Source organism: Poecile atricapillus, chromosome 2, assembly GCF_030490865.1.
Source record: "Poecile atricapillus isolate bPoeAtr1 chromosome 2, bPoeAtr1.hap1, whole genome shotgun sequence".
Lineage (NCBI taxonomy): Eukaryota > Metazoa > Chordata > Aves > Passeriformes > Paridae > Poecile > Poecile atricapillus.
In genome coordinates, this window is record NC_081250.1 from 124438732 (window position 1) to 124458170 (window position 19439).

The 19439-nt window shown below is 38.9% G+C and overlaps 2 protein-coding genes across 2 annotated transcripts in view; one reads left to right on the top strand and one right to left on the bottom strand.

Annotated features, from left to right (window-relative positions):
* Nucleotides 1–15247, bottom strand: part of LOC131575551 (basic proline-rich protein-like) — a 31206-nt gene extending 15959 nt beyond the window's left edge. The window contains exons 1-2 of the mRNA XM_058831143.1: nucleotides 14309–15247; nucleotides 13936–14046 (exon numbers count right to left, since the gene is read on the bottom strand). Coding sequence (XP_058687126.1) covers nucleotides 14321–15247 — 927 coding nt within the window. The 3' untranslated portion in view covers nucleotides 13936–14046; nucleotides 14309–14320. The remainder of the gene's footprint in view (nucleotides 1–13935; nucleotides 14047–14308) is intronic.
* The window catches only part of PKIA (cAMP-dependent protein kinase inhibitor alpha), a 43847-nt gene continuing 39242 nt past the window's right edge, over nucleotides 14835–19439 (top strand). The window contains exon 1 of the mRNA XM_058831586.1: nucleotides 14835–14995. The gene's annotated coding sequence lies outside the window, so the exon portion shown is untranslated. The remainder of the gene's footprint in view (nucleotides 14996–19439) is intronic.

Genomic DNA, 19439 nt, shown 5'->3' on the forward strand with positions numbered 1-19439 from the left:
TACTCTCCATATACTTCAATACAGCTTTCAGACTTAACATTCATGGGTCAGAAAAAAAAATACAAACCAAACCCGAAACTCCAGTAGAAAGCAACCATTTCACTCTCACAAAACTACTACAATAATTATAAAGTTAGAGCCTGACAGAAGATATACTATAGATTGTTTGCATAAGGAACATTTTAATTGAGAGTCAACAGAGTATGAAAATTAGGAAATAATTAATTTTTCTATCTTCACATCAGATTTTCTCAAATAAACAGTCTTGGGAATTCTGCAGAATCTTGCTAAATATTCATTCTGTTCAGGTTGAATGTCAAACTGATTTCAACTACATATTTATATAATAAATATTTTTGGAGGCTGATGTTTTGAAATACATTAAAACTGGAAACCATTTAAATAGCAATTTGAGGCATGCTGGATTGTATATACAGGAGCAAGAAAAAGATAGATTTGAGAGAAAAGGTCTTAATACTCTGTAAAAAATGTCAGTTTTTTCCATAATAACCTTTTTAAACATAAACTTCATATTCTTCTATTTTCCTTGTATCTCTCTGCTTTTTCCCCATCTCTCTGGAAGATTCCCTGAGACTTCTACAAGAACCCAGTAGCTCTGACAGTAATTCTTTACCATGCAGATACTGGTGTTCAGTGTTCCAAGAAGGATGAATCAATCAATACAGAATATTGCAGAAATGCATTGTTTCTGCAATATTGTAACTTAGGAAAGTCACTTATAGACCAGGAATCTAATTTTAAACTTTTTTTCTTCTTTTATTTCATCATCCACAAGCCCACTTGGTTATAAGCAATAGTGAAGGGAATTTTCACAGAATTATTTATGTTGGAAAAGATCAAGTCCAACCTTTAACTGACTTTACCACAAACAAGTTCTTTGCTCCTTTCAGCCAGTATAAAACAAGCAATTTGAGTTCAATATTTACAAGGTGCCATCACTATCAGCTGCATATACTCATATACTTTCCTATAACAGTGGAGTCCAGGCCTGCACTTTTCAACAAAATTGCTGATAATAAAAATAGCTTAAAATGTCAATATGGGCTTAGACCATGCTGAGTGCTTTTGGGTTTATGTGCAGATAGACACATTTTCTTGTTTCTGACATTATCTTGGGTATTTTATAATTCTTCCATTTTAACATTCCATCTTTGAGTACTAAAGGCTGCAGACTATCACATCAATCCATTAGTTTCTGCATTAAAAAAAATCAGATCCTGAAAAAAATTGTCAGGAACTGAGCTGGAGTGTGTGTGAATTCCAACAGCTACACCCTGTGCAAAAAGGCATTTTCATAGCAAGTCAACTACATTGCTCTTGATAAATCTCTCTGCAAAAACTATAATCAAATAGCAACCAAGGTTTGGAGAGTCCAACTAAATGTTTCTTACTTCCTGTTACAGACACACACGCATATGGACCAGAAGCAAAATAGTAAAATTAGTATATGAGAATATGTTTCACCAAAAAAGAATTAATGTCTTTCTTTTTAATTAATAAATAAAAATAATTAATACCATGTCATATTAGCTTTACAACATTTATAAATTTTCATTTAGTATATTTGCAAGCTAACTACTAAGAATGTTTTAGCATCATTTTTCCATATTAATGAAGTTTGGCTGTGTTTTCTATCATTTTCACACAGTATATATTAGAAAATACCACATACATATAGAAAAAGAAAGAGAAAACTAAAGTTTATCAACAGATTAAGGATTATTAAACATGGTGCAAGATATATAACTGGTGAGTATAGTTTGTAAATGCATGCATCAATTAACTGACTAGGACTAACTCAAAATTTTGCTGCACTGGTGTTATTGTTCCCATGGTGTTCCCTGAGCTGGAGGATTCTCTTTTGTGTATGTTATATATATATATTCTACTGACTCTTGCAGTTGGAGCAATCCTTTGTAGTTCCACTACCACATTACAGACATCAGCATTGGATGATCTCATGTTGATTGGTGTGATTTTGGCAACACAATTTTCACAGATTCCAAATTTGACGTTTTTGCTGCTTCTTTTTGTTTCAAATTATCTTTTCTGAACTGAAAATTGGCTTGGGGTTTGTTTTGGGGGTTTTTGTTTTCTTTTTTGTATTCTCTCACACTCATGCTACCAAGAATTTAACTTTATTCAGTAAGTTTTCATGTGGGTTGACAAATTTACTTTGCTTGGCAAATTTAAATGACTTTGATAAAAAACAGTTCTTTGTGTTCGAGACCTAGGACAAGTTGTAACCTGATTTTTTATAAAACCCCCAGCATTCTTGCATTGGTAGATATTCTTTCTCTATCTTGCTTTTATGCAGCCAAAGGTTCAATTTATGTATGCCATTCTAGTTTTTCAACTCACTGAAAAAAAAAAAAGAAGGAACTAAACCCAAAGTGCATACAAAATGTTTTTCTGTGCTCATAATAGGTATTTCTAGAGGAGTCAAAACTCAGAGTATCAGAGAATCACAGAATGGCTGGAGTTGAAATAGAATTCTGGAGATCATCTAGTTACAGTCCCTGCTCAAGCACCTGAAGCAGGATTGCATCCAGGCAGGTTTTAGTAACTCTGCAGAAGAAGACGCCACAGCCTCTTTCCTCATTCTCTTTGCTGCTGCCTCTCATTGTGCGCTCTCAAGTTGGGCTGAGGAACACAGCCTCTCTGGAGGGGTGAGGAGCACCATGGTTCAAGCAGCAGCAAACAGTGGGTCTGGACTGGACCCAGCCGTGCTGGGCAGGCTCTGAGTCCAGTGCTGGGCTGCATCTTCTCAGGAACAGGGGAGTCCAGGCCATGACTCATCAGGAGCTCGAGCTGGGGCTGGGCAGAACTGAAGCTGCTACAGCCAGGGGAGGGGGCTGCCTGCGGGTCAGTGACTTTACACTAAAACTGTGTTCTCCTGCACCACTGCTGGTTGCACAGCAGCCATCTCAACCTTCCATGTGCAGGGCCACTGCTCAAGGTCCCAGCATCTGATACCTAAAACAAGGCAAGTAATACTTAATAATTCATCATTTGAATGAGCATTGAAACAATTCTAAATTAATTTTACATCCCAGTTTAATGAATAAACTATTTCTTTATCACCAATTTTTAATTCAATCATCAATTAATTATCATTTAAATATAATTTTATCACTAGTAAAATCTTTTAGTTATCCCCATAATTATGACTTCTCTTGATACTTTATTTGCAAGATATAGATAGACTTTTTATTTTTCAAACAGATGGATAAAGCAGCTTTTCTTACTTTACTAGATGTCCCAGGGGAAAAAAAAAAATCTTTAGCCATAAAATTCATACCCTGCATTACATATATGTGTGTGTGTGTGTGTGTGTGTGTGTGTGTGTGTGTGTGTGTGTGAGAATGAATTTATAGCGCATGTTACTCCCAAACAGCAAGGTCTGGTTTTCACAGCTATTTTGCTTCTTCTCCTGAGGCTTCGATATGAAGGTTGAAAATAAAATATAGATAATATATTTCAATATATAATAGATATACTTGTAATACTATAATAATAAAAATATATGATATAAATATATTTAAATGCATATAAAAGTTTCAGAACACTAATGCACTTGATCTAGACAGTTCCAAGACAGACAAGGCATCCACTGCAAAAAATATTCATGCAAAGTGTTCAGACAATACGTATATTGTAAATGAAACAAGGGAGGCAAGAAACAGAGCTGCCCAGTCCATTCTAGGAGAAAAAACATGCCTTTGTTTTCCCATGGCATTGTTAGACACAAAGAATGCTGAATGAGTGATGAACTTAGCTTTTGTGTGATTAAGTGCACAAGCTGTATTTCTGAATTTTAATAGTCAACTGGATGATTTTCAGTAACCTTTGTAATTAAACATTAATTCTTCCATGATGTTCTTCCACATAATGTAGATTTGAATAGCCGCATTCAGTAGCTACCTATTCTAGAACCAGTGAGAGGTCTCAAATGTTGTGCTGCTTCAAATCAACATAATTTGAGGTATCAGACATCAATGAAATTATGCTAATTAAATATGACACATGATAAATTAATGCAAAATAGCCTAAAAATACTAGTCTTCTGAATCTCTTTATTACATGTTATTGGTCTAATCAAAAGAGGCTAGGACTTCCCTATAAAACATTATAAAACAGTATAAACATTCTCCTCAAAAGACTATTTTTCCAAATAGCAAATAAATAGAGAAAAAGTAGAAGAGAAACCTAGCAAAACAAAAGAAATAACTTTGTCAGGGAATGCTCCCGACACAAATATGCTTTACAAAATTTTCACCTATACAAGCACGCAAATACTGCATAACATTAATTCTATCAAGACTTCTTTTACTTGCTAAGTTTTAGTTTCCTCATCCAAAATTATAATGTGACAAAGGAAAAGGACTATAAAGCTCCCTGGTAGCTTGCACGGAAAACCATCTCCTGAAGGGGAGGAATGGCTACACTTAAACAGCTGAAGACATGCTGGTTCCAAGGCCTGTTTTTCACATGCAGGATTAGGACAGAGATTCTTTCACTGTTACCCTCTTACATAAATATGTCCTTCCCTGAGGCTGCATTCAATTTAGAACTGGAATAATGAAAAGTCAATAGTAGCCTGACAGGGACAGGCACACATGGATAAATTTTGGCACTGTTCATTATTTTCTGTTTGGTGAAGCTTTGAAGGAACACTAGGAAAAGCTTTAAATTCACATGCAGACATCATACCTACCCAGAATGGCAAGCTGAAGCAGACTTTTCCAGCAGATTCCAAACGCACAAATTTTAACGTGCTTCCTTTTCTCCATTTGTAAAGCAGTAAAGAACAATTCCTTTTCTCTTTCTTCTACCTCTTTGTGAATGAATGATTCAGATTGTAAGACATCTGAGATACGCACCTCTGTATACACCATATATACACTAATGCCTTTGTAGAGCTGCATGCGGTGAGTACCATGCCATGCTTTTTAGTGACGCCAGTGCTGTCAGCACCAGTTAACTGCTCTCCAAGATGTAAGGCAGAATTACCCTAGGGCTTTGATGGAACCCTGGACACAGAATTTCATGCTTTCTGTGCTGACAAACACAGACCCACAAGAGAACACTGTGTTTGACCTGAGGCTATGGAAAAGGCTTCCAAAATTAATAGACAGAACTGAAACTGTGAGTGTGTCGTTTAAACAGAAGTGTGTTATATCACTTGGTGGAAAATTTACACTTTCAGGCTTTAGAATATGGTAATATGTACGCAACAAGATGCAGGGTTTAGGGCATTAACCTGCCTTGCTCTTTCTTCCTTCTTCTTCATGGTTTTGGGTGGTATTGGGTGATTGGATAGAAAAGTACGCAGTGCAGAACATGGGTGTTTGGTTATTGGGTTAAAAGTAAAAATAAATTAGTTGGCATTTGATAATTGGACAGTTTATGCTTCAAAGGCCTTGAGGACAGAGCCCTAGGTGGCCATTTGTATCTTTCTAGGTTAGTGTGTAGAAGTGGTTACTGTCTGTAAAAATGTAATATAGATAACAAAAATAAACATCCTAAATCTGAATGCAAAATCCGCCTCTCTGCTCGTCAATCCCAATCCTGTGGAAAAGAACTGAACACTTTTACAGGCTTAGGTAAGCAGGCACAAACTGTGCATAGAGCTTAGGCACAAGGCAAGGATTTCCATGCTCATTTAGAGGTTTTCCTCAGTATATCCATATAATTTTAGGTATACAAGGAATTTTAAGAAGAGTCAAAGAGAATAAGTATTCTCTGGAGAGCCACCCCAACTAGGACTTGAGCAAAATTTAAATCCTGAGAGTCAAGGCAAGGCAGAATCTAGGTGACATGGATGTAATTTTTATCATTATGTCTATGTATAACATCCAAAATATTGTGGGGTCCAGACTTCCTTTGAGAACTTTATTGCATACCAGGGAATTAAAATACTAGTTTTGTTTCCCTAGATTTGCTAGTCATATTGCCTAATCAGAGTTTTAGACAGTATCTCACTGTTTGCCCAGCAGAGTTCCTTCTCAATAAAGATGCAGCAATCATGACAAATCTATGAATAAATAAGCTGATACACAAGTCTGTTAACTTTGTCTCTTTTAAGATAAAAATTAATCAGCTAGCTTAATGAAGATTCTTGTAGCTGCAAAATTAACAAAAGGACATTATCTGACATTCACAGATAACCAGCATCAAACACTTTGTCACATTTTGGGTGGAGTTTTCACTTAGAAAATGTTTTATACAATAATTAAATAATTTTCTACAATAATTAAATGGATGATCATAATCCAAAGTCTTTTAGACACATTTGAAATAATATAACTGTAAAAATGAAGAGTGTATTCCCCATCTAAGGACAACTTTCAGCTGAAAAGCCCTGCAATATAGAGCAATAAATCCACTAAATCCCTGAAAACTCATATTCTAGAGTAAATTTAAAAATTAACAGTATTATTGATTCATGCAATAGCTGCATTAAGAAACCAAAGGAAGGGAATTTTTACAGTGGGAAGGAAGGGAAATGCAAGCAAAAACAAGCCTCTGCTCTTTCCTACCACTATTCTACCAAAACCTCAGAACCATGAGTACTTCCTACTTCCCACTGATTTGCAACCTGTGGACCGTGGAATCTCTTCCTTTCTTCATTTGACTAAAACACTGTCCTTGGTCTCTTCCCACTTCTTTTAGGGTGGCCTTCTAAGTAGCTTTCTTAGCTCCTGTCTTTGTCTTCTCAGAGTTCTGTCCTTATTCTTCTTCTGTTGTCCTTTCAGATTTTATTTCAGCCATGGTCTGTCTTAAAAACATTTCTAAAATATGCTTGGGGTTTCTTTTTTCTATTCTGCTATGCAACCAAAAATCTCATTTATGTTCTTATCAATTACCACAATATCTTTTTTTTTTTGGCTTTGCCACGTGCCCTGCCTGTACAAAGTCATAACACTGTCACAACAATGAACTTTTTATCCCATAACTTTGATTGCAGCATGCATTTCTGTGCATTCCTATATCTGTGGTTTCACATGCGAAGGATGATGAAAATTGTTGTTGCTCATAAAAACTGAAGTGAATAAAACTGTAACTTTGGGTATCAGCATCAGATGTCAGATAAGAAAAAAAAAAAAAAGAAGATACATTTGGCCTACAAATTGAAAGTTACAGGTCTGTGCTAGTCAGCTACTTATCCACTTAATTAATCTTTTATTGCCTTGAGATAGCTGGCATACACTGTCCAACAACACTTCTCAGATGGAGCACGCTCTCCTATTCCACTGTCATGCAATTTGATATCACCTCTGGAAGATATTGCCTGTGCATCCAAGGCTCATTTCATATAATTTTATCTGTCTGAGTGTTCATAGCTCTACAAGTACAATGAAATTCCACACATTATAAAATGTCAATGTTCCACAGATAGCACCATTTTATTCCCCTGTTTATCACAATAACAATATCTGAGCTCATTAAAACACTGACTACATCTCTTACAAATTATTCCTTGGTAATCCTTTCTTTCTTGACTGGAAAAAAAGATCCTTGCAGAAGACTTTTGTGACAGTTGTACCCTTCCATGCAGCTCTTGCTGAAATGTTCTACTTTTCCAGCATCTATTTCCCCCCACCATAGCACAAAATAATGCCCCACTAACCTATTGCTGAGAAAATAATCTCCAAAAGACTATTGTTTCTTGTGTTTCATGTCTCACACAGCTTGCTCTAGGAACATAAACAGATGCAAAGAAATCCACAATCATAACAGGAGAGTGACTTGAAAGTGAGATTCCTATACAGGCATCAAGCTTGTGAGTGGGCAGGCACAAGTAGCAGTTACAGAATTTTCTAATATATTCTCAGAAATGAAAGAACAAAATTTAACCAAAACAAATTACAAGTCAGTTAGTTTTTACATAATTATGTTTTGGAAAAGAATATTCACTAGCATTGATACAAAATCACTAAAGTACTTGGTTTGGGAAATAATTATTTTTAAGCAGAAAGCCCCAACACCCCAACTGCTTTAGCAAAACCACCAAACAGCTTTTGGCACAGCAATTATTAATTAATTTTCTTCTTCTTAGTCTGCAGGGAAGAAAAAAAATCACGAAATATACATACCTGTACAACTGAGAAAAGATTTCTCAGGAAACAGGCAGCTGTCTTAACTGAGAAAATATGTTCCTAATGATGACTATCAATCAACTTGAATTCCTAATGTCCAATTTGTTCCTAACTGCACTAAAGTCAGGAAGAATTACACTGGTACAAGGAAAGGCAGGAGGAGGGACCTAATCAAAAGTTTTAAAAGATGGTACCCAAAGAAATAACTGAGAACTGTAAATGCCTTGAAAACCAGAACTAGATATGTTTAAATGCCACCTACTCACCAACATTTAAAAAACTACAAGCAACCCACAAGCGTCTTTTATTTAGAAAACTAAGATTAGTTACCATCCAAAATTTTGGGTTTTTTTATTTAATTCTGAACTGAAATTTTTTACCCAAGAATACTAAACAGAAATGGAAAGGGGAAGCAAACCTAATATACAGAATGAAAACAGGCAGTCTTCAGTTTCAGAAATTACTTTAGGCAAGGTTTTAGGGGTGCTGAGACATTTCTGAGAAATGGGTTGTGCTAGATCTGGAATTAGGAAAATATGTATTTTCTCTGGCCAGATGGACAGGACTATCATGTTTCTTGGCTGATTTTTATTGTTTTGGCAATGAATAATAATCAAAGATATACAGAAACACTGTGACACATTTTTGCTGTCAAATTTTCTGCATCGGCAAAGGCACTGATTTTTGGCAGCTCTCATTATGCACTGCAAATTTTGGTGGAATTTTTCTTATTTTTATTTTTTTTAATTAAAGATCTGTATTGCAAGAGGCTCTCTGCTGCATAGTAAATGAAAAGAATACAATCTCTTGGACAAATCTCTTTCTAAATGCTTTTACATAACAATGAACACCTGGACTCATTGACTCATCTTAAATGGGTTCCTCCACTAAGACAGATGTAAGAGAAGAAATGTGAAATCAGGCCTAAAACTTTACAGAACTCTACATTTGTATTAATGACAGTCAAAGAAATAGGCTGGTATAAGAAACCTGCAGATGGAAATTAGGTTGAAGATCCAGAAGGATGCAAAGACAGAGTTAGAAGAGGGCATGAACAACCAATGTCAGAATTCTCCCATTTTTGTACTGTTGACAAACAGTAATGGAAGCAAAGATAAAGTACTACATCTCACTGTAATATCACAGAATTATAAAATTGTTTGGGTTGGAACGGACCTTTATAGAACGCCTAAAACAAATGCTCTGCCATGGGCAGGGACAACTTTACAGCAGGTCACTAGATATCCATTCACATAAGTAAACATACTGAAGACCTATGTAGATACCAGAATTGTCATGACAGTATTTTCTTAAAAAAATAACAGATTTCACATACTACTTTGAAAAATGTGAGAAAATGAAGGCTGAGAAGTCAAGAACTCAGAAAACATTGTGGCTAATGCCAGAATTGAGATTGCCTAATGTCTTAATTTCTCCCCTTATGGGATATGCATTGTAGCAACATTATATTGTTCTAAGTTATTTTTTCACACTTGGAAGGATGCTTTATATTACAATTCCAGTAATGTATTTTTAAGCACAGAAAATGCTATGATGGGACTATTATTCCTACCACCTTTAGAAAACATATAAGCAAGCAATGAAGCTGGCAGTGGAAAATGAGAAAACCCAAGCAGGTTTAAATTTAAAGCATTAAGAAAGTCAGACTCCTTTGTAATAAGACAACGCTGGAAGCCCCAAGAGAAAAGAAAGGAGAACACATCTGTTCCTACTGACGTCAAGGAGGCTAAGGGCCAGGCTCTGCCCCTGTGCACACACAACTACCATTACTTTCAGCTGAAATAACTTGTAACTTTGGGTTCAGCTGAGTCCCATGCATCAAAGTCAAAAGTTCATAATATTGTTGTGTCATAAATTATTATCAGTGCATTTTGCTCGTGCCTAACAATGTTGTACAAACTGAATTTTTGACAGTCCCTGCCATGAAAATTTGAGTATCCCAGCCTAAGAAAACAAGCAACTAGCATTAAGAGGAGGATACTGAGAAACATTGGCAAAGACTGTCTGCACCCACAGTTTCGTTACTCTAAACTATGTACAACCAGACTATATTACTTCAAATTTCCTGTTGCTGAAGATTAGAAAATAATATACTGATTGCTTTTTAATTCATATTCTTTTGTTAGATAAGTGATCAACCAGAATTTACTTTAAAAATTATTCCTTTCCAAATGGTTTGGAAATGATTGCAGAAATAGATCACTACTTTAAAAATGTTTTCTTGATAATGGTTCCATAATAAAGAAGTCTATTTGAGTATTGTTGACATTGCAGCTCATCTTGCAATGTCCTTCTTCATCATAGTACTTTTGAGTCACTGCTTCTGGCATGTATATTACACCTCAACCAATTGAAGAAAATGTGTTAATCTTCCCAATTTACTTAACAGCTTATAAAGCTATAATGAAAAGAAAGAATAATAAAGAAATATTTAATGTATGAAGTAATGAAGTGAAACAGTGGTCATGGAAAAACATCTTAATCTCTTTGCTTTTAAAAATTATCTGCAGAAACAATACTCCCAATATCAGTATTTTTAAATATTGTCTTTTCTCAGTAGAAAGCCTATAGCAATTTTTATTTTGTGCATAATTTTATTTGTGGGACATGAAATTACTTCAAATAAACAGTTCCAGATGGATCAGCTGGATATTAACTTATTAAGGGGTGTAACTAAGGGTTCTTATGGTGCACTCCTACATTGTATTTCAACATGAGTAAGACTGTTTTGATATCCAGTAAGAATATTACTGTACTCTACTATACTGTACTCTACTATATTCTCCATGGGAACCATAAAATAATGCTCAGTATCTTAAACCACACTGCTGTTGACATGTGACAATTGGGTTTTTTCAGTCATTTTTTGATTTATGTAAAATTTTTATGTAAATTTTTTGCCCACATTTGTTAAAAAATTTGGTAAAAAATTATAAGAACTGTTCATCCATTGTCTTGAATTCATCTAAATGCAGTCTGAGGATATCCAAGAAACCCTATTATTAAAGTGTACATTAGTATTCAGTTTAATAAAAGAGAAAAAAAAAACTTAGAGCAAACTGACAAATAAACTGGTTATAACAGAATTATCTATTGCTCTTCAGGAAACAGCACATTGGCTTGCACTGCAGACTCCCAAAGAATCTGAATTTTGGAAGACATTAAAATAACTTACCATAAATAAATGCCACATAAGCAGCTCCATAAGAAGTAGGCTATTTAGGCAGGAAAAAAGAAAAAAGTGAATGGGAGATCAGAGGTCTTTTTTATACTCAGTACAACCAATTTTCTCTAGTTTCGGGAGTATAAACTTTAAAGAAGACTGTGTGCAGTGGCCCTTGTCTTTTCTTATGTTCTTGTACTACTGTTTGTGGTGTTGCATGCTATCACCTACTAGGCCATGTAACTGTAAATTCCTCAATCTCTTTTCATTTCATAAATACTGGTATTGCCTGACAATCTCCAGGAATGGGCAACACCTCTGAATTCATAAACTTAGATGGAGCTTTACTCCTCTGACTTGAACACACTCTTGATTTTAATTTCCCTGTGAAAACAATAACATACATTTGTATATATTCATTCATTCCCCTTCATTGTTTTTCTTTTGATCCACCTTTTTACTCCAGTCAGCAATTATCAGAAAAGACAGTTTGAGTATGAAAGCCTTGATTTTTCACCCCTTCCTCACTAAAAAAAAAAGAGCTCAACTTCTTCATTTCAGGATTTCTTTACATTTTTACAAGTGATGCACCTTTTGCTGTTCATTATTTATTTTAACAATCTAATTTAATTTGAATGTTGGCAAACCTCACCTCATCCTTGCTGTTTCTAAACTCTAAGACACAACTTTTTCCTACTACTACTTCTGTCATCCTGTTTGAAGTAACTCCGTTTGCAAATAAGTAGTCTTCCTTATACAATGTTCTTACTTACTAAAGACATTTTCAGACTTTCCCTATATTCAGATATTCAAGAGATCTATTTCCTTTTATTTCCCCTACAGCATACTTTTTAAAGCTGAAATGCTTAGATTTCAATCAATTTATATTGACATTCATTTTAAACTGATTGAACCCATGACTGCTAAATCAAAGATTATATCCTCTGAGTAAAACAGGCTTTTTGAATGTTACTAAATGATGAATATCCGTATGGTTTTTCTATTAAAATAAAATCCTATAGGTGTCTCACTCATTGCCTTGTTTTTGCAATCATGTATATTGAAAAATACTAATTAAAAACCTTGGGCCAAGAGCATTTACTTCTCTTGACTCTGGAATTCACTGCTACCAAAGAAATAATAAAAAATAAATAATAATTTCTGCTTTTACACAGATCTGGGATTTTCTAGTATGCTAATCATTTAGTGAATTGTGTTACGAGTTGCTGAACCATACAGCCCAATAGAAGAGAGGCTGCCATAGCAACGTTTTCCTTGGCCTAGTCAGCAGCAAGTCTGAACACATATTCCTAACAGGCATACACACACAGAAAGCATGTACACACAAATATAGATATATATAGATAAGCACAAGGCCAACCACAGAGATCAACATAGACAGAAACACACTCAATCAAACACAGATGGCATGAACGGTGAAATCCTGTCCTCCTCTCTGGCATGAGTCCCTGTAACCTGAGGTGTGACGCTTGCTGCTGGCACTTACACCCATACAGAGACACACACAGGGAGACCTCTCACACAGTAAGACTCAGAAATAGAGTCTAGTCTAGGACACTAGTCTAGGAGAGACTGAGCTGATCAGGTGCAGGGCATAGCCAGACAAGCAGACTGACCCATAGTTTGTTTACCCCAGACTAGCCCTGTTTACCTCCTCCTCCCACTATTTTCTCACACTTGCTCATTCCCATACCACTTTGATCCCTTCCTTTCCCTGTCTTTGGTTCTTGTTCTAAACATCCCATAAGTCTTAACCCCAAAATGCTCTATTATCCACCCCATAATGTGTCGTGTAGCCCTAGGCAGTAACACCCACACAGAGATTTTTGGCTGACTGCTGAGCGTGTCCCGCACCTCCATGGGAACTGAGGCATCCCTGAGAGGGGCTGGGCATGGGCTCCCTTTGCCCGACCTGGCTCCCCCACCTGCCCAAACGCCCCTAAACTCCTCTGTGCATGTGGAGATGAGTTTTCAATCTACTAAACTAACACACTGTCAACTGAGATTAAATATCTCTGTTGAGATGCTGCCAGTGCTGCACATTCTGGTCTGCAATGCCAATCAACAGAAGAGGTTCAAGGCAGGGACTAAATAGGAGCAGCCCAAAATAAAGCAACTGTAGAACTGCAGAGGTGAAAAGCTGTACCATAGCCACTATAAAAATAAACACAATTAATTTCCAAAAGGGAATTTAGGTTCAGAGTTTTTATATTTCATCTGAGAGACTAAGAACTTTACCTTAATGAGATTGCTTTTTGCTGTTTTCCTCTACCACTACAGACAATATTCCTACCTATACCCAGGCCACTGAAGCAGCTCTCCACATTTCAGACCTTACCACAATGGAAATCGTCAACATTTCCAGCACGAGTCTACTCTAAAACCTTGCTGAGGCACCACTTGACTACCGGGTCAACTGAGCAAGCACAGGATCTTGAATACTCCCGTTTATTTTTTCTGGGAGCTCATCCAGCACATCTTCTCTCAACCAGACACAACCCTGCCTTGCTCGGAAGATATGAAGAGCTCTCAGACGGCAATGATTTGGCATGCACCCGTGTCGTGCATTATCAATCCAAACTGGACTGCTCTGTGTCATTTACGTACCAGCATAGCTCTGCTTGTCGTGCACATGGGATGGGTCATGGCATTGTGAACTGTGATAGGAATCCAGCCTTCTTTACAAGCCTGTCGGTCACTCAGTATGTGCACAGCACTCTGTAAGTAACAAAAATAGACATGCTGCCTACTGCTGGGTCTCAGAAATATCAGGACGCCCTTGGTAAGGGGGAAGCATGCCCAGGTGACCTTGAGCACAGCACAGTGCCTGTGCTCTGCTCTGCCCTTCCAGGCGCAGAGCAGAAGCCACTGCCAGAGGAGCTCTCCTGCATCCCAGGCAGCGCCGCATTTTTTAGGGGCACGAGCTCGGGAGCGCGGGAGCGCCCTGAGGCCGTGAAGTGGGAACAGGGAGCCCACACACCAGCACGAGGGATCACAGCGCATTTTCCTTCAAACGGCGAGAGCCAGGCACACAGCTCTCCCTGGGGACGCTCTCCCTTGGTCCCGGCCTTGCAGTGCGGCAGGAGCTGCCCTCCCGCCGCTCAGCGCGGTACCGCCGGCCGGGCGGCGAGGACACGGTGCCGGGCACGGGGCCCCGGCCACCGGGCGGGACTCCCGGGAGGGCACGGCTGGCGCGGGGCGGAGCGGCCCATCCCGCCGCCGTGCCTGGGGAGGGTTCCCCGGACCGCCACCGCACCCGGGAGACGGCACCGCCCCTCGCAGGCTCCCGGGCGGCCGGGCACGGGTGTTCCGAAGGGAGCGGCGGCCGCTCCGGTGCGGCTGGAGCGCCGGGACCCCGCGGGGCTCGGGCTGCCGGGCGGCGGGGCCGTCTCCCCCTCCGCGGCGGGAGCGGAGTGCGGCGGCCCGCGGAGGGGGCGGGGAGGATGACTTCATGCCGCCGGAGCGCCGTGAATTTAGGAGCAGCAGCTGCCGCCGCCGGCGGCGAGATGTGGGGGTGAAGTGACAGCGGGAGCTGCCGCCGGCTGAGGGACGAACAGTGCGGGGCACTCGCCGAGTCCGGGGAGTCTGGGCCGCCACCAGCAGCCGCTGCGGGAGAGAGAGAGAGAGAGAGGGAGGGAGGAAGATGCGCTGAGCCGGTCGCTGAAAGGTGAGCGGGAGCAGCCGGGCGCGGGGGCGGGCGGCGAACGCTGCGGCGCTGCCCGGCCGGAGGAACGCGGCGCTGCCGCTGCGAGCTCCGCTCCGGCTCTGCCGGCTGCCCAGCCCGGACAGCGTCTGGAGCGGTGCTGGAGCTCGTAGCCTCCTTCTCCTCCTTCCCTCTCCTCCCTTCTGCCGTAGTTCCCTCCAAAAGCGGCAAGGCTGCCCTCTCTGAAGCGCCACGGTGTTGCGTTTTATCTTCCATGGCCAGGATGAGCGGTGGCTCGGTGCCAGCTGCTGCTCGGGCTGCGCTCCGTGCCTGTGTCGGGGGCACCCTGTCAGTGGCGCAGCACAGGACGGGGCAAGAGCGGGAGGGCTGCGACAGGTGCGGGACTGCGCCCCGCGCTGCCCGGGCTCTCCCCAGTCCGTCGCGCCTTCCTCAAGTGACGGGGAAGACATCTTAGGGCAGAAGGGCTTCAAGGGAACAGAAGCAAAAAAAGATGCCATCTCATACACATTCCTGGATTTGGAAGTCGCTTCACAGGAAACTAAAGAGTGCAGAAGTTGGGGAACCGGCCCTTACGCCAAATTGGATTCTGTCGCCTTCTTCGAAGACTTTGTGGTTTTTTTCCTTTTATTTATTTTTATCATCTAGCCCAAGGTTTGCGACAAACAAAATAGCAGCAAAATTGAAATGCATTTGTTTGTTGATGGAAGAATTAGTTGAGTTGCTGTTCCATCATATCACCTGTAGAAGTGGAAACAACAAGAATGCATGCATATTGTAGCTTGGCTATTAACATTTTACATTGTGGTACGTGCATACTTAACATCAAATGAATGGTATTTTGGAATTGAGAAAAAGGGAAAGAAGTCTGCCTGGCCTATTTCTGTGCCTTATACACTGGTGGTTTTTGTTGGGTTGGGTTTTGTTTAGTTGTTGTTTTTTTTTGTTTGTTTGGGGTTTTTGTTGCTGTTGTTGTTCTTGTTTGATTGGGGGTTTTTTGTTTGTTTTTTTGAGGTTTTTTTGTTTGTTGCTTGGCTTATTTTTATTTTTTACTTTGTTCTGCTTTAAAAAAGAAAACTTGCCCTAAAGCAGGTATGGCAATGCAGGAGGTTGGTGTGCAGAGGCAGCTCATTAGAATAACCACTAACTGCGCATGTAGTGGTTAATGGCTCTGTGTGGTTTGGAAATGGGAGCAATGACTGTGTGTCTGCGAAGTAAAAAATTGGGAATTAGTCTGTTCTTAATGAAAAAGGCAGCAGGATACTGGAAGCTGAAAGTTGTTTTATTCAATGTATATTAATTTACCTGTATGTTCATCTTCAAGGATCCTGTTACCCAAGAGTTCACAGAGAAGCTGAGACAGTTGTGTGGTTCTTGGTTTTGGTTGAAGCCTCTGGACATGGGCTAGGGTGGCACAAATAATACTTGAGGTAACAGGGAGTTACTTTATTTGTTGTTATTATTTCTGGGAAGACACTTAAATACAGTCAGTACTGTTGCTGGGTATGCAGAAGGCAAATGACAGCTACAGGGACAGAAAATGTGTATAAAAAAACAATTGAGGCTTCATAAGGCTGAAACAAAGAGCAAGTGATTAATTGCAGAGTCAGAAATCAGTCCAACACGCAGATCTTTTCTCTGAAGCACAGTAATTAACTATGATCATGTATAGGCTTGTTGCTTTAAGCATGTCATGGCACATACAGTATATGTATTTCAAACTAGAAAAAAACATATTTTTGTCAAATTTGTGTCTTTCATCTACCATGCATTTATTTTGTTCCTGTAAAAACGTTGAAGAATTGATTAGGACATTTCTATTGTTTTTTCCTTTCTAGAATTAAGCATGGCTGACAGTTTGAGTTGCAATGTTTAGCTGATTTCTTCTTTAGTTGGATTTGGTTGGAAAAAGAAACCATGTAGCTGAGTTCAGAGTTCAGATGCTTCACATATTAGCCCACCCATTCTATATACAGTAAATTTCTTCACAAGAGTGAAGAAATCAAGTAATGGCCTCCTAGACAGTTGTTGCAAGCACAGGGTAGTATTAGTCCTCACCGATGTTGACACAGTGTTCTCACAGCAAATTTAGCTCTTTGTGCTTCCTGGCAAACCTAATATTTCAAGACTCTTAATTAACATTATTTTTAAAACAATATGGTAGCAGAGATGAAGTAGTGGTTGACCAAACCACCCCACTGCAAGCTTGAATTGCTTCTGTTTTCATGTTGCGTACTCTAAAGGCAAATGGTGTAATGCGCATGTGTCCGTAGAAGAAAAAGTATATCCAGTTATCAATGTGAGTTTAGTTCAGTGGTGTAACTGATGGAAATCCACTTCCTACAGATTTCTTTCCCAGAACTCTTCTTGCTCCTTCTGTTACTGTGGCTTCCGTACTTCTACCTAGTGAAGGAAAGCATCTTTATTGTGGTTGATCTGGGGCAGCAGCACTACTGAGTGGAAGAACAGCCTAGGTGGCCAGCTGGTTGGTGCTAGACAGACTGGGGAGCAGCTGAGATTCAGTTGTCTTTTCCTCAGAGCTTCTGCTATTTTGGAATACTTCATCTGGGTTTGTTCTTCAGATTTGTTAGAGCTTAATTATCTTTGAGGTTTCTAGGCTGCTGTCAGCCTTTGAACCAGCAGGTTCATTTACCCAATTTTATTCGTGGGGGCCAGATGGGTATGTTTGCAAAAGGTTTGTTTCCTTAGTAGAGCAAAACTGGAAAACCCAGTGACCTTGAATGCACTTGAAGTTGCAGAGGTTTGCTTTCACTTGTGGTCTTTTCCAAAGGCTGAGATGAAACACTTCAGTTAAATATGTTTTCTATTATTATGAGAATTTTAAAAATGATGTTAGCAAGTGCTGTTTGAACTGACTGAAATAACCGTATCTCAGAGCAAGCAGGTCATTTTTCATTTATGTTGTTACTAGGCTTTCAGCTGGATTTTTTTTTTTCCAATTTAAGAATTCTATTTGAACAGGTTTGAGCAGGGTAAAAGGGGACAGATACTACACAATGAACTTAAAACTGCGTACTTTAGCATGTGCAAACAATCAAGAGTATTTCAACAATGGTGATCTCATTTTTATTTTGAAGAAGAAATGCATGTCCTTCATGTGCAATATCTTGTGTTTCTGGGAGAGAAAAAAATGATTTCTGAAAAAGAAATGCCAGGCACAAACTGAAACTTTGTCTCCTACTATGCAAATAGATTTCATGTTGCACTGTCGATAGAAGGTCTTTGTTTGAGTACCCAGTCAACTGCAAAGGTAGCATCATTAAGGAGAACTAAGAGTTTTATCAATTTAAAATATATTAGTGGTGGCATCAAGACAGATATTGGTAATCTTATTTTGAATTTGACAGAGTCAAGTAAGTCAGTGCTTCACAACCTGGATAATGAGTCCCTCTGTTTAATATGAAATATGGAGATAGAAATGCAGAGTTCATGTATTCTTCTTGAAAAAGAAAGGTGATTGAAGCTTTTCCCTTGAAGGGGACTGTGTGCAAACAGCAGCACAGGCTTGGATCTGTTTATAGGTATTGTTTTCATGATGTGTTGAGAGACTAGCTTTGAGAAAGCCTCAGTATTGTCTATTCTTAAAGAATTACTTTATTAAGACAACATTATAAAAGAAAGGATCTGATTGTACAAGAACTGTATGTTTCCAGTATATATCCCAGTCTAAATGTATAATCATATCAGAGGAGAAAGTAACACAAAATGGACTCTTATAGGACAGTTGGTGCAAATGTCTCAGCCAAATGCCAGATCAAAAAACTTCTTTACTTTTTCCTTTAATTCTTATGGTAGAACCAATAAGTTATGATAGTGACTTTTGTCTTCCCTAAAATACCGAAGGCATGCTGCATTTCTGAGCTGGTAATTTTCTGTGATTGTAAAGTGATTCCAGGGTACCTCTGCTCTTTTTCCCTGGTTGAACCAAGTATACAACATGAACTGTGAGGAAGAGCTTCAGCAGAAGAATTTCCATGTCAGCTGGGATGTAGTTCTCTTTACCAGAATTTGGTTTGTTTTCTAACCTTTATTAAAACAAATTTAAAAATTGTCTACTCGCTGTTCTTTGGCTTTACAGGACTCATGGGGAATTTAACCTGCCTTTAGGGTAACTGACTGGTCTCTGTGCAGTTCTGTATCCCTTTCTGCACTCATGTCCCAATGATTCATCAGATGTGATAGGCAAATAGGTCTAATGCCAATGTACAGTCTTAGTTTCTCTTACTCCGACTGCTTCTTTTTGTCACATTTCTGTTCTAGCGACTATTCCAAAAGATTCAAAGGAATATCGAAGTTATCTTGGCAGCTGTTAGCTAGCCCATGAAATGTGCTGCAGCTTTAATGAGATCATATAGATCTTAATATATCCATATAATTATATATATTATATAATATATATATTTGCTAACTATTCACTCATTTGCCTTCT